Here is a 15,173-nt window from a genome sequence, read left to right as displayed (position 1 = left end):
TGTGTCCGTGTATCAATGACAGCGCGCTGGACATGCTGCGGTTGGTGGTGCCCAGGTGGTGGTGTTGGGCGCTTCATTTGTTGCCTACGTTTACGAGACATGGCATTCCGACACGGAGCACTGACGGCCCGTTTCACATGCTCGCTCCGGCGTGATGACGCGCGCCGCACGCGACCCCAAGTGCCCGACTGCAACACCATGAAGCCTCTACAGTTGCCCTATATACCGCCGGGGCCAGCGCAATATGCACGACGCAGGATCGGTAAGCCATGCGTGATTGTCATGTTCTGGCTACCATAACTGACTGTGGCAGGCCTCACATGATGCGCCATCTGCCCCACCAGCCGACACGTTCGCATCTGATCTCCATCACCACCACCACCCTCACAACGATCCACCCATCCATCTCCCGCCTCACCAAGATTCCCCATACGATGAGCCTCCGCCTTCCTACGACGATGCCGTTGGCTTAACGGGTGCACCCCCGGGTTATGGCACTTTCCGACCGTATACCGATGATTCCTCGATAGCGAGCAGCGAAGTCGAATCCACACATCGCGCACTACCAGAATGGTTCGGACAAGCGTTGGTCGTGTTTGTCTTCCTATGCCTCATATACGGATTTTGGGAATTCATCAACGCGCCTGATGTACCTTCTGAGCCGTGGCCAGGTCATGGGCGGTTCAGACCGTCAGGCACTTGACCTGAAGTCATGCAGATGAATAACAAACCTACAACCTCGTTCTCCACGACGAGAAAAGACTGCCGCTTTGTAGGCGTCGGTTGTTCGAAGATACATATACCTATCATGCGCAAGAGCTATCACGCCCCGGCACAGCCATCCAAGGAAGGAGCGAACATGTCGTCAGAGCATATCTAAAGATACAAGGAGCCAGCGAGGTAGCAATTACTCGGGCGAAGCAGCTGTTGATCGGGCGGATGCTGTCGTCGCGTATCAGGACCAGTACTCATATATGGTATATGTGGGAGAAGGGTGCCAGTTCGAGGCGCAGTTCCTTGAAGTAGGTTCTGTCTGATGGTCCTGGGAGACTCCATGCGACAGACATACCATTGCATGCAGGAAATTGTTAGCTCTGTCCACATGCAATTGTAACTGCACACCCCGCAGTTGCATTCCGTTGGCCTGCTTCGTCTGGCTCACCACGGACTGAAGATAGGGAGTTTAATGAGCTGAACTAGACATGCGAGGATGCATGTGAAGTGGAATCTACTATCATGAGGGCACAAATATAGCGATTGCGAACCCGATCGTCAATCTTTTGCAAACTCGCCAACTACTCCCTGAACCTTATCACAGACCTGCGTTCCAACCCCTCCTTTCAATACTGCGCTCGTCATGTTAGCACAGATCAAGCAAACAACCTAAAGGCCATTGTTCGCGTCTGTTCACACTACTGCAATGTCGATTTCGCGATTCATCACGCATGGCTTTCTGCATCGGGCCTATATGCTTCCTAAATGCTGTCCTACAGAACCAGTGTACCAATCCCTGCGACGCTCGCTAGAAGATATAGTATATCGAAGTGAAACTTAAATCTGGCGTCGTAGTTCAAGCTACGCGTCTAGCGGGCGAGTGCGGGCGAGTTTGAGCCACACGGTCGTGATCCGAAGAAGCGAATGCCAGTGGCTCAGTCGTATATTAGCTCTACACCATAGCGGAGCGTGGCCGAGGATAGCGGCGCTCATCGCACGCCCGCCTGGTAGGTGGTTCCTGATAGTGTGGCGCCGGGAATAGTGTTGGCGTTGATGTCGCAGTTGGGACTGCCCAAGTGGTGCTGTCTGTCCGACAGAGTTATGGTTCTTGTTAGATAACATGTGTAGCGAAGAAGGTGCATGATGTTCTAGTGTGTTTTCGAGTCGATGTGGTAGATCTTGGATGACGGATTCCCATTTTGGGACCGATCCGCCGTCGAAAAGGCTACTCGTTGTCGGAGATGGTCATGTTGGACGAACTCTGAGTATCGGCGAGGTACCTAGGTACGTCTGTTGTTGAAGATATGCGTTATGCGAATATGCGAGAGCCACTACCTGACTACGCCGTATCTCAAGTCGCCGTTCTCCGAACAGTGGACACAGCAAAGTGTGTCTCTGCTATCCACATACTGCACCAACGCAATCACAGTAAGAAGTATCCCACATGCACAAAGCAAAGCTAAATTCTTCCTGCGCAAGCAAGTCCAAGCGATACGCGACAAGCGACCCGACAACGCTCCCTCCGCCTGTGCCCGAGAAAAATCCCGACCACTTCAATCTCGCTCACACAAACCTAACTCCGGTCCCAGCCCAGTCCTGTCCATCCCGACAAAGACGATCCAAGGCGGCAACAAGCATGCGCTTCAGGATCGGGACTCACGACACGCGGGCTCCGCTTACCCCTGTACCCAGTGCAGTTCCCCATCGAGTGCGCAGGCATTATCCACTCGAGTCTAGCCTGCTCGTCAGAACCCACATGTGCACCTGGCTCGCAGCATCATACCCGTTGCGGCATTCTTCGCGGCCAGGGCACGCCAGCAGGGGTTAGCACGCCGCACGGCTCAGCTGGATTTTCTTCCAAGCAGGAAAGCTTCGGAGGCGCGTGCTGGCGCAGCTTTTGGACCCCACGCCGCGCTACACTAACCGCTAGTTCGGTGCGTGATCCGGGATCCCGACCGTTGGGTTTAACCGTAGTGTGACTTTGCTTGTGGGTATCGTGTGTATGATTCTGGAGGTGGAGGGGTTCAGCCATCTTGTGCAAACGGAGAAGACTGGATTGTGTCTAAGTATGCTTGGAAAGCACCGAATGGCACACCTCGCGTGTGGTAAGTGCCGTTGCCCCTGGCGGCACATTCGCTCCAAGACCAGGTGTTCGTGAGGGTGACGAACAGGTAGTAGGTCTACTATCGCAAAGGCCTTGTTTTGTCCTTGGAACACAGATTCGTCCACTCTAGATAGTGGTATTATACCCGATCTTACACCGTGTCGTCCTCTTCCCCGGCTAATAAAATGGCATGATATGATCTCATGCTGCAGTCGAATGATTCCTCGATGTCGAAATATGCAAAGACGCTAACGAAGTCGTCGAGCTTTAATCCAACTTTAATCTCATCAATACGGTGACAGTGGGAAACCGCAACTTCTAGATACTGTCAAAGATCTGGATCTTATCCAAGACCAATGTCGCTTCTTTGCAGACGCCCCGAGAACTTTCTCTCTTGTAGGTGCTTCGTCATGTAACACGGAATGTTTTTGAAGGGCTCATTTTCAATGACATTCAAAGAAAAGATTGTTGTACTTGGTATAGAATCTTAGGTCATTGCCATATTTGTTATGTATCAGCCATTTGAACTGTTCATGAGTTTTAGATTCAAAGCTCCATGATAAAGCCGTATCGTATATTGCACTGCAGGAACATGCTCATACCTCTTGAAGTACATGCAGAGAGGCTTCCAGGTTTTACCTTCAATTGCCTCGTAGCTTCCGTCAAGGGACACACGTAGAAGCAAAAGGTACAGCTCAGGCGCCGAGACATGGTTCTTCATAGTATACGCGTTCGTAATATCACAATGGGGGCTGTCGAATTTTGCGTTTCTCCAACGCGTTAGGGAAGCATGTTGACTCCGGCAAGATGGCATTGTTCAAAATGCCGTTGGTTGATTGGACAGAGCATGAAATGTTCATGTTGAATCGTCTTTGCTTTTTTCTTTCCAACAGCATGTGAAGACACATCCAAAGGGCGTACTTGTCAGGTTAACGATCGGAAAACGCACGGCGAATTTTTGCCGTTCGATGTTGCAAGGTCCTGGCTCGTTTCGGTCCGAACAATGTACAGGGCTGATGCACGCGGCTGCATGCACCTTCGGAGGGCCATTCAGAGCACTGCCTATAGCGCCCTCAAGTCGGCGACGTTGGGTTGTCATGATCGCGCGATATGCACCATTTGAGACATACGTTGCCGGGCGGAGTTGGGTGTTCCAGATCACGACTCCCTCCCCTTGCACCTTCCTTTGTAGACAAGATGCAGATGTCCGTGCCATTGTGCATCACCAAAGCGTTAGCTCGCATGTCTGCAGGCGCAGGAGACTTTCGAGGTTAGCATTCAGGAACGAGTGCGGCTATTCCGCGCTTTGCTTGCGTATGCCGCCCCTTTCCGCTTCAGACCAGCGCCACAACTTCACTACGGCCTGGTAGCGTGCGAGCGCGGAATTGCGATACTTGGGGCCGTCTGGCTGGTGCACGAGTCAATCGGGTCGTTGGATAATTCGGGTCGGCTCCTGACTCGTCTCCATTATATCCGATGGTAATAGGTGCTTTGTGATTTGAAAGATATCTGTCAGCCTGTAAAATGTGGACTCTGGTGGGTATTAGCAGTATCGACGGGGCCCTCTATTTCTCTTCTTGAGTTCCGACGTTCGATGTAGGAGGAGTACAGAAACAAAGGCAGACGGATACGTCATGAAGCATGGTGGTGTCTTACTAGAAAGCAGTGAGATTAACGCGGTTCGTCAAGTGCTGGAAGATCGCACGGTGCAACCATCGCAATGCCTTCCCAAAGCCGTTGATCATCGGCAGGGTCCGAGAGGATGCTGGGAACCCCATATTCATGCACGGTCGGTTGACTGGCCAGGCCACTCAACATGCAGATGGCCCGCGAAGGATTTGGAGCACTCGGACAATAACCTGTTGACTGGAAAGGAGCAGGCCATCAGAGAGCTGTTCAAAACAACGGTATCGCAGGCATGTCGTGTGCGCCTTGCAATTGTGACGGGACCTTGATGAAACGCGCACTAGAAAGCAAAGGTCCAGGGCTATATGCGCGTAACGAGGAGGTTAGAACGGATCGTGGGGGCCGTGTAAGGGCGCAGAGGGAAGAAATGAGGGTTCGTTGTAGCGCGACCCAGATCGACCCTTCCCAGCAGAAAGATAAGCTACTGGAGAAGAGTGGAGCACACTAAGCCACTGGTGGTCCACGTCCCTGTCCACAATTTTGACCGGTGGAACAGGGGAAACCATCCAACCCGATCACGTTGGACACCTTGACAAGCAGACGAGTACGGTAAGCTCCATGTCGAGATGGGACAGCCACCTCGTGGCGGCACAGCTAAACCCCTGGCAACAGCACCATGTCGAGCAGATCCAACTTCACGGGTCGCAATTTGTCCGAGCAATGACAGAGTGCTTGTGACTTGGACCCTTGTCTCCCATGCCGTCGCCATGCCGCGGCCATGGAAATCGCGTGGTTGGTTGCTGAACGGCCGCATCAAACGGCGCCATGTCAGGGCCGCAGGATTGCCGCTCGGAACATATGCCGTAAGCTCGCATATGTTCAGACAATAACAGGATATGCAAGCGTTACCGTAACGTCGAATCTATTGGACTTAGTCGCTCCATTGTGTTGTTTGTGCACTAGCGCGGCACGAGAAGCAGCAAAGCGTGACGCACCTTTTGTCACGAGCAACCACCATGAGTTTTTGATCGATGGATGCTCGGCGTCCGCGATGGGGTCGACCTCATCGTGCATGTGGTCCTCTGCCGTATGTAAGCTCGCGGGATGGAACCGCTTGGGCGTCCTGCCTTCCAATGCATGTGATGAAATGTGATTGGAAGCTATAGCAACAGCCTTCATCTAACGTAATGCGTCTTATTGATCCATTGACGTGCAGGTCTGACTGGAAGCATGCATGTACCAGACTCTTGAAACAGCTTGGCTTGGTGCTGAACCATGACGATAGCCACCATCGCGAATATAGGGTGCAGCCGCATAGCACCGCTATGTCATCGGGTGACATCTTCCTCGAAACTGGCTGCGAAACAGGAATGCTTGCGGCATGCCGTCGTTTGGTCCGATGTGGGGCGACCATCGCTCTCGATCGCTGAACATGCCATATTCGCATTTCGATCCTATGCTGGACGGAGCAGAACGCCCGTCAATCATCCCTGCGTACCTAAGTAGTGTGCACAGAGGTGATTCGCAGAGACATTCCAGCCACCTTGTCACAGGGTCCCGGCCCACATGAGTGGACGGCACCGCAAGTCAGCCTTGTTAAGGCCGTAAGGCCTCCCACTAGCAGGCCGGAGTCGCAGACCATTAACCCCCGACCATGTCGACATCTGGCGTGACAACCTGTGGTAGACTCGATCGCGCCAGCCATGTTGTCGAGAATGGGTTTTGGCTTTATGGATGACGTCGTATTTAGAGAGACAATCGAAAAATTGAAGAGTTGCAAAGAATCGTATGAGCCAAATGTTGAAATCATTGTCGCTATTGACCGACACTCATTCCAAGCTAGTGTAGGCAACAGCGGCGCCATCTGCATCTATGCACACCAATTCCCAACAAGCGTTCCAACCGTGCTGTATCCTCCTTGGATGAGCCAATTGACTCTGCTCAAACTTCTCTAGTTTTAAGAAACGCCATAGCAATGCGACGACGCAGAAAATGCTGCAGTGATAGATGAATGGGAATGGGAACGCAAATGCAAATGCAAAATAAGGGTATCATGAACGAAAGTGAAGGGTTTGTGGTCTTAACGGTCTGTGACCTTTTCTTGGCGAGTAAATCTCCTGTCTTTCGCCGTAGACGCTCCTAGCGAAGGGTTATGACGATGACTCGAACCAAAGTAAGAGGTATGGACGACGTAGGCAATGAAACAATGGTTTTGTGGGACGTGACAGTCGGTAGTCGTATCAGAAGCGCAACAACTAGGAGGACGTTGTCGAAGATTTCCTGGACGCTTTAAGATGAATCCGCTTGACATGATCTCTCTGCAAATTGTCAGTAATGCTCTGCGCATGTGAAGCATGTCAAATTTACCATATTATCCACGCGACTGAAGACCCTGTCGCATCCGTCCCAGTCACACAACACGCCCGGGTTGTGCTTGGCCTCATGTCTCGCAAGATCCTTTTTACTCGAAAAGCCTCCTCCTGTAGACTGTGGGCAGTCGCCATGGCGGCAGAAGAAGGACTTTGTATGCCTCTTATAGTGTTTCCTGAGATCGCAGCCGCGGGTGAAAACTGCTCTTGAAGTGCATCCTGGGAAAGCACAGCTCCATGTACCATTCTTGTTCGGGATACCATAGGATCGAAGGTCCGGCGAGGAAGGAGAGAGCGACCGTGACAGTGCAGGTGGTGATCTTTCAGAGGGGACGTTGGACGGCATGCCATGACCTACGGACGACGATGTGGAGTGCGATCTTGACGGTCGAGACGCACCGAAAGATTGTGAGAGCAACGTCGAGTCATGCGCAAGCATCGGGGGAGATGCCATCTCGGAGAAAGATGGGTAGGAATACGACGTTACTTGAGGTAGCGGTATTGATGATGGTTGTGTCGACCAGAGTGCGTGAGGTGGGTATGGGGACTCCATGACCGGTCTGTAATCTTGAGGTGGAGTGTACATTCCTGCGTGTGCGGACATGGTCGTTTGGGGTCGATGAGCCATGTGGTGTAGTGGTGGTGAGTACATGATGCTGGGGGGTGATTGACATGTGCTAGAGGGGTAGAGGTGACCCATGCCGTCAACCGGCGCCATGAGTGCTAGTTCTGCTTCGGACGAAAAGAAAGTCATTGTGGGTGACGCCAGGTGTCGTGTTGTTCTGGAGTGGTTCGCAGGATGGTGGTGATATAACAGGAAGGGGTATCTGGTGGTCGTCAAGTGGCCGCAAGTCGAAGCCAACACGGGTTGTATATCATGCAGAGAGAAGGCCAGTGCGTCTTAAGCGGGAAGTGCAACAGATGGGTGAGAATGACCAGTCTTAAGGCACAGACCCAAACTCTAGGGATTAGGGTATGGTAAGGCTGCTAGTCCGGGGTGTACAGGATTAGCCCGGGAGCGCACTAGGGACCACTCCACAACGGTAAGGCTGGGGCGTCAGATTTGTCGAGAAAGCGTAGCGGGCAGTGGCGGTGTTGTCATATCTTGCAGTGCCTGAAACTGGACGGCCTGAAAGGGACCAAGTTAGAAATTGCGAACGCTGAGCGGTGGACCATGTGGCATCGACTGGTCAATGTAGATCCGGGGCGCAGACGAAGTTTGCAATGCCCAAGAGGATAGATAGCTACGTCGGGTCAGACATCCGATAGAGGAGTAGTCGCTGCTGCTTGTCACAATGGGACGTGGGTAATTTGACTAACGCTTGCTGCGCTCGTCCCAATGAGATACCGTCCGTAGTTCATGGTCCCAGTTCAGACCGGGTGCATAATCCATTCACAATTGCGGTGGAGAGCGAGTGAGCCTCGCGGGCCGGCTAGCTAATCCTTGTGGGTGAAGGTACCGCCAACATGGCGACCGCACCGCTCTAGCGCTGGTCTGAGGGGTGGCCTACTAGGGTTAGTCCCAGGAAAGCTTCTGCCATTTCGCTTTCGCCTGTGAACGATCCTTCGAGCGATTAATGCGATACCTTGCAAACGGCCAGCAGCGCTTCGGCTACCGAGTTCTCTGCAACCTCCAGCGATGTCTCGTCTGGGCTGAGATGGTACGTACAGAGCGACCGGGCGATGTGTGCAGGGCGCAACCACAACGACAGCCACCCTTCAGACTAGTCCCACGGGCTGCGGACCAACATCAGAGGCGGTAACAGATGAGGGGCAAATGAGCGCTCCCCATGGCGTTGGAGATGATGGGCTGCCGATCGCAGCATGGTAGCAAAGCGACGAGAAGCGGCCTTGGGTGGTCGCTTACGCCGGCAAAATTTTTGGGCGTAGCGCATGGGGATTATACGCCCCGCGCTACTCTTGGGCCGGGTGCCGTGAGATATTTTTAACCCCTGCCGCCTGGAGCACAGCAACCTACATACAATCAGGAATCATAGGGCAGGGTCTGAGTAAGCGACGTTTCAAGCGGTCTGTCTGCCAGCAATTCTACAGCTTTCACCAGCATTGTCCCTCCAATAACACCAACGTCGCGCTCTAGACAAGCGAGCCGTGTTTGCCAAGACAGCTCCTGACAGCAACGGTTTGATTGCGTTTCTCGACCTGGACACCTAGCTCCACTGCGTAGCATGCAGTGAGCCTGTTGTCTTTGACGTGGCTAAAGAGCGAAGGACGAAACATGACCAACGAGCGTGATAGATGGAAAGACGGATCCACATACTGGCCAAAGCCAACGACAGTCTTCGAAGCGCCCGTTGTTCCAAAGCGGTTAAACTTGCTTTGCAAAGACTAGTACATGGTTCTTCTTGATCGGGTTTTGCGACTATGAAGTATCTACACCGCGTTGCCTTCGGACCGCCGGACGTAGACTGTTTCGTCCGAGATCTGCATCAAGACTCTTGGGCAACACGTCGAGGAGCAGGATCGGAGAAGCTTTTCCCAGATGATCAAGGAGGTCTGGATGTCAAACATCAGACGGCCCCATCACAGCACGGAAAACGCCCGTGTAATAACGGATACCCAGGCAGTACCCGGGCTGCATCGCGAGCAGCAGTCAGTATGCGCTGTCCGGCGCTTCAGACACTGCGCTATATGGACCGTATGTTCAAGCCAACACACCTGTGTATGGAGAGCGACGATTTGGAGGCTGTATATTCCTACGCACTGCCTTCTTCAAACACTGTGAAGGCCCAGGATGGCTGACAAGCACCTCCGCTTCCTTACCAGTCGGAAGAACGGTCGAGTGCCAGACAACACTTGCAGTAGGTAGCGTTGACCATGTACTCGATCGGTGACTGCCAGGCGAGCACTCACTGCAAATTGACTGACAGTCAAGAATCGGGGCTTGCGTCACACTGCACATTCTCGTCACCTTCATCTTCGCTCAATTCCGTCGTTGCCTCCATAGCTCCACTGTCCAGTGACATGTCCAACACGGGAGCTACCATCCGCACTGCCTGTATGGACCAACAACAGCTCACACGCTAGTTCATCCGCAGTCGCTCAGAAATAGACAGCGTCCACTAACGCACTTGATCTCAAGCTAAACAAAGCCAGTGTGTCGCAGTGATGGGGCCATGGACAATCAATCGAACGATGCTGTTAATGACAGTGCGAATGGTGGTCATCAGGCACTAAGGCAAGGCTGATTCCGCTCTGCAAAGGACAGAATGTCATCGCAAATCTAACATACAGCCGACAAAAGCCTGCACCGTGTCGACAGACAAACACTAGTCTCTATTCATCATCTGTTTCGACGAGCCCGGCACAAGCTGTCATTCGATGTGAAGACTAGCTGGCAATAGTCACCGTGACAGGCGATGATCTGCATACACGCAAACGAAGGATTTGAACCGCTCTCAGGCTTTCCATGATAACTTTCTTTTAAGAGTCATGCAACAGTCATATCAACATTTCTAGAACTCATGTTCAAGCATTGTAAGACTCGGCCCGAAGTCGATCATGCAATGAGACTAACCATACTAAGGATGTCATACGATTGGATGAATAAAGTGTCAGGGGTGTTTGTTGATGCCGCACCGGTATGGACCGTCTAGGCGACCACCAAGACTACCGGCTATCCCAGTATGTCAAGCATCAAGACCTAACGTCCCGTCCGAATGGCGTGCAACGGCCCTAGGAACCTTCATCCCATACTCGACAGCGGCATAAGCCGAATGTACTTACCAGGAAGCACATTCGGCCCCAACATCGCAGCTCTGGATCTGTATACTGCATCAGTCCATTTCTAGCCAGAACCCAAGACATTGTACGATGTGTGGTTAGTGGGGCCTCCAGTCTTCATCTAACTGTCGAAGAGGGCCGGCTTCTCTCATTCACACCAACCTGTTAACTTCATCCCTACCAAATCTATTATTAGGTATCGCGACTTTACAGCAAACAGTTCTTTTGAAAGGCGTTGGAAATCGGAAGGAATGTCGAGGGGTGAAACGTGGCAGTGCTTGTTAACACAGCCTCAAATCGCCGACATAATCTTCAATCGCCGACCTGCAGATCCATAATCGCCGACCTACAAAATCCCCAGCATCCAGCATCGGACCCCACAGTGGCTACGACGCTAGGAATGTTTCCCACGTGGGAACGCATGTCAATGCTGGGAGTCGTAGTTGAGCCGTAGCGGTGGGTATACCGTGATAACTACCGATGATGGGATGGGATGCCTAAGATGCGAGCGGCGAAATTCTACCGCAGGATGCCTGAAACCTTCAGCCTCACATCTGTAATTAAACTTCACACAATAACGTTTAGAGGCTATGTTGATGATTCCATCCAGCACCGAGTTGACCAATTTCCCAGCATCGGCTTGATAGGCAACATCCATGACAAGAATGTGAAATATGCATGATCACACTAGGAATCTCTATTTTTGGGCGCCAGTTCCCCCCGAGACGGTCTGATGGATACCCACCGGTGCACGAGAGGCTTGATCGAGAAAGCGATTTTCACCTTAGATCAAAGTGCGTGGTTCTCGGGCCCTCCACCGCCATTCTCTTGATTATACACCAGCATCAGTGATGACAAGAAGCCTATGGTAGAGAAACCCATGTCTAGAAAAAAACCACTTGAGCAGCTGAGACGTGCAAAGGCCTGCTGGACTCACATCGTTGTCCACTCTGTTACCTGTCGGATATCCATAACCTTGCCTTCAGCACCATATCTCCCTTGCGCATCCCACAAATCTCTCTCGGCGCAAATCTCTGGTCGCCAACGCATCGCTTCCCTCATCTTCCCTTCACTCTTGTTCTCTACTATGTCTGCAACCAGAGAGCCGATTGCAGGGCATGCCATGAAGCCGTTTCCAGATCCTCCGACCGCTACAATCAAGCCTTGGACATTAGGGTGCTTGTCGATGAGAAAGATGCGATCCACAGTATCTACGTCCCAGCATAAACGCGCGAAGCTCAAGTCTCGGGTTGCAAACTGTGGCATTGTGTCAGAGAGAAGAAGGCGCATACGTGCTTCTGCTTCTCTCGGAATCTGTTGTCGCGCGAACGGAACGGAGCGCATCTTGCTACTGTCGTTGATGACTGGATTGATGTATCCCGGGTGTTCATCGCAGAGCTTTATCTCGTGTGTCTCGGTGTCGGGTTCGATGAAGAAACCGCGATCCACGCCATACAGCACAGGTAGGTTCCGGTACTGCTTCGCTTCTTCGGCTGAGAGGGGTAGATGTGCAAGTGTCCAGGCTGTGGGTCGAAGTTGACTCTCGAAGTCTAAGAGTAGGTCACTGTTCGCACCAGCGGATACAATGATGTGCTGAGCCTTGTGCTCAGAGCCGTTCCTCGTCTTCACCCCCGACACTGCGCTATTGTCCGAATTATACAGTAGCTCTTCGACACCGCCCTCCATGCTGTCGGTCAAGAATTCCACACCCAGTCTCACGGCTTCTTGATGCATAGCTCTTAGAGCTCCACTAGCGAACACCCACCCTGCGCCTTTCTTTTTCCAGAAGCCCTTCCAACCTGGAAAGTCGCCCTGTAGCAACCCTCCTGGCACTGTTTGCTGGAAATCATGTTTCGTATTCAGGGCTGCTGGGGATACTTTCTCGCCTTTGGCATACTCTAGACAACGCTGGTAGGCTTCATCGCCAACAGCGGCCATGATAAAACCGGTGTCATGGTAAAAGGGCGAGAACAGTGGATCGGATTTCCATGCATGCATTGCAAGCTGGGTCAGTCGATTCCAGAAGAAGTCTTGGAGAGAGTCAGACTCGGAGGGGTCGTTACTCTCTTCCGCGATCTTATTAAGGTCATTTCCTGCGGAGATGGGCGAGGGGAAGGAGCTGCCGTCGAGGACTTTGATGGAGGTGTGACCACGACGAGCGAGCTCGAGGGCAATGGAGCAGCCCCATGTTCCAGCACCTACGATGAGGATATTGCTGCTCGTCGGCAACATGGTGGACGCCCAGCTTTGCGTCATCGAGAATGACATTAGCCGACGATGAAGCCTGCCAAGCCAGGACGCGTGAGCACGTGGAGATAAGCACGCTATCTCGAAGCGGCTGGGATCCCCGCGGCGAAACTTGCGCGATGGTACTTTGATGGCTGAGCGACAACCTCGCACCCCCTGATGATGCGCGTACGCCCTATAATACCGCGCAATGTCTGGCGAGGAAACATATCTGCCCGCCAATGGAACCAGGCGCGCTCCGTCGCCACTGCACCTGGCGGTAAGCGGGCGCGCTCAAAGGAGCAGCACCACTACTGGACCGATGAGAAACTATCTACACCTGCCGAGTATCCCTTGAGTGCGGCCATGGCGGAAAGGATACATCCCAACAAGGAGGAAGCAGCGCCGAAGAAGAGGAGAACACGGAACGAAGGCGCAGCGATAGTAAAAGGCGGCGTTCACGTCAGAACACAGATCGTAAGTCCCGACCTATGCGGTACGTCAAGTCCCGGAACACCCATCTTCGCTGAGCGGGACTAACACAAGATACCCTTAGATGACGTCCTCAAATACGCCGGCCATACGTTAGATAAGCACAAAGGCTGCGATATCCTCGACATCAACCCTGGCGCCGGGCTCTGGTCACAGAAGCTGCACGAATACCTCCAACCGCGCAGCCACGTGCTCCTCGAACCGCGACACGAAAAGTTCAAAGACTTCCTTGAACCTCTTCTCACTGCACCCGGCTCCAAGTATTCACTCGTCGACCAAGATCCGACCGTACTCCAGACATACCGGGACATGGTTGCAAACGGTGTGTTCCCACACCAGACTGTGCTGGACGCGGAAGACCCCAAAGCACAGGAACCAAACAACACTCTGTTAGTGACTGGCTCTCTGGCATGGGATCCAAGACTTCCAGGCCTTGGTTTTGACTCAATGGCGAAACAGCTCGCCTACCACTTTGCCTCCGCTGCCTGGACAAACGATCTATTTCATGCCTTTGGCATGGTTCGTACCTTACTGTGGGTACAACACGACGACTTTAGCGGCATGATTGCCCAATCTATCAACGAAATGACCAAAACAAACCGCCTCATGCAAATGTTACAAGACACAACCCTTTTCATCCAACCGGAGCGCGCCTCACGCAGCACGGGCAGAGCCTCTTCGGGCCGTGAACCACAGTACGAGATCGAGGCCATTGTCCGCGCTCTGAAGAAAGGAAAAGAGAATGGGATGGAGCTACCATCACATCGGCGCGACCACATCCACGACTTTGCTGAAGAAGTCGACCAGATTTCCAATGGCACAGGCGTAACCAGTTTTCAAACAATTCAAGATTACCTTCGCACGCAACAGTTGGCGGGTAGAAACCCCATTGGCCTGCTTTCACCTGGTCTCATCGAATACTACGATTTCATGAGACGTGTAATCAACGTCTTTCCACAAGTCGATCTTAACGACCCGACAGATGCAAAAGGCAAAAGAACGAAACGGCCGGTACCCCCTGACCACCCTTATAAGGACGACATACGGAAATTCTACAGAGAAAGTACTGGTATGGCGCTGACTCAGAGAAAGAAACTGTTGGCAGCATCCATAGCAGACATTGGCGAGGCTATATACAAGCTCGAATGCAAGATTGTTGACATGCCAGACGGCCCTGAAAAAGCCGCTGCAATGGCCGAGCTAAGCGAGCTTGAAACCCAGTGGAAGCAGGGCCTCGACAGTCAAAATGCCAACTATGCCAAGGTACCTGCAACAGAGATCGATGACCGCCTCGCCATACGCTCGCCGCCCTCACCTCGTCTCCAATCCGACTCCCGTCCTTTCGAGCCCCTCGTCATGCGTAAAAATGAGGCTTGGCCCCAGAGCCGTCTGGCCCTCGTCTCCGCTGAGCCCTTTCCCAGGCCTGTCGGCGGATCCCCCGACTTCTACGAGTGGGCGCGAGATTTCATCTTCGGACTCTTCGCGCACCCCTCCGATGGTATCAATCATGCTCTCGACAAGCTGCAACATGGCCTCAGCGACATTATAAAAGATTGTCCTAGTTTGAAAGATCCGAAGAAAGGTGGTAGACTGCAAATGGAGCATCTCAGGGTTAGGATGCTAACATCCGAGATGATTCTAGAGCTTGTGGAAGCGTACAGGACCTGGCCGTTCAAAGAGCCAGGCAGTGATAGCAATCAGTACTTCAAGTACAAGCATGCTGGACAAACGTGGATTGGACAGTCTGCGGATCGATGAGGGATATTGAATACACATCATGTTGCCACTGTTTCTTCGAGACACAAGTACAACACGATACAGTATCGATCCTTCTGAAGTTCAGCATTACGCTACGTGTGTAACAGTGTCTTCGACAACATGGTGTGCATATTGGCAACCGA

The 15,173-nt window shown here is 52.6% G+C and overlaps 2 protein-coding genes across 2 annotated transcripts; one reads left to right on the top strand and one right to left on the bottom strand.

Moving 5' to 3' along the window:
• Positions 1 to 11,487: 11,487 nt before the first annotated feature.
• J4E86_009812 (uncharacterized protein) lies at positions 11,488 to 12,786 on the bottom strand (the record flags this gene model as incomplete). The annotated part of the gene is made up of 1 exon (XM_051450313.1): positions 11,488 to 12,786. One exon carries the CDS (start codon positions 12,784 to 12,786, stop codon positions 11,488 to 11,490), a length of 1,299 nt encoding a protein of 432 aa, XP_051298701.1.
• Positions 12,787 to 12,960: 174 nt separating this feature from the next.
• J4E86_009811 (uncharacterized protein) lies at positions 12,961 to 15,030 on the top strand (the record flags this gene model as incomplete). Its single annotated transcript, XM_051450312.1, has 2 exons — positions 12,961 to 13,276; positions 13,337 to 15,030. 2 exons carry the CDS (start codon positions 12,961 to 12,963, stop codon positions 15,028 to 15,030), a joined length of 2,010 nt encoding a protein of 669 aa, XP_051298700.1.
• Positions 15,031 to 15,173: the final 143 nt, after the last annotated feature.

The sequence above is a fragment of the Alternaria arbusti genome (assembly GCF_024043155.1).
Source record: "Alternaria arbusti strain BMP 1465 chromosome Unknown scaffold_18, whole genome shotgun sequence".
NCBI lineage: Eukaryota > Fungi > Ascomycota > Dothideomycetes > Pleosporales > Pleosporaceae > Alternaria > Alternaria arbusti.
The sequence above is the reverse complement of the archived record's forward strand: the minus strand, read 5'-3'. Positions and strand labels throughout refer to the sequence as shown.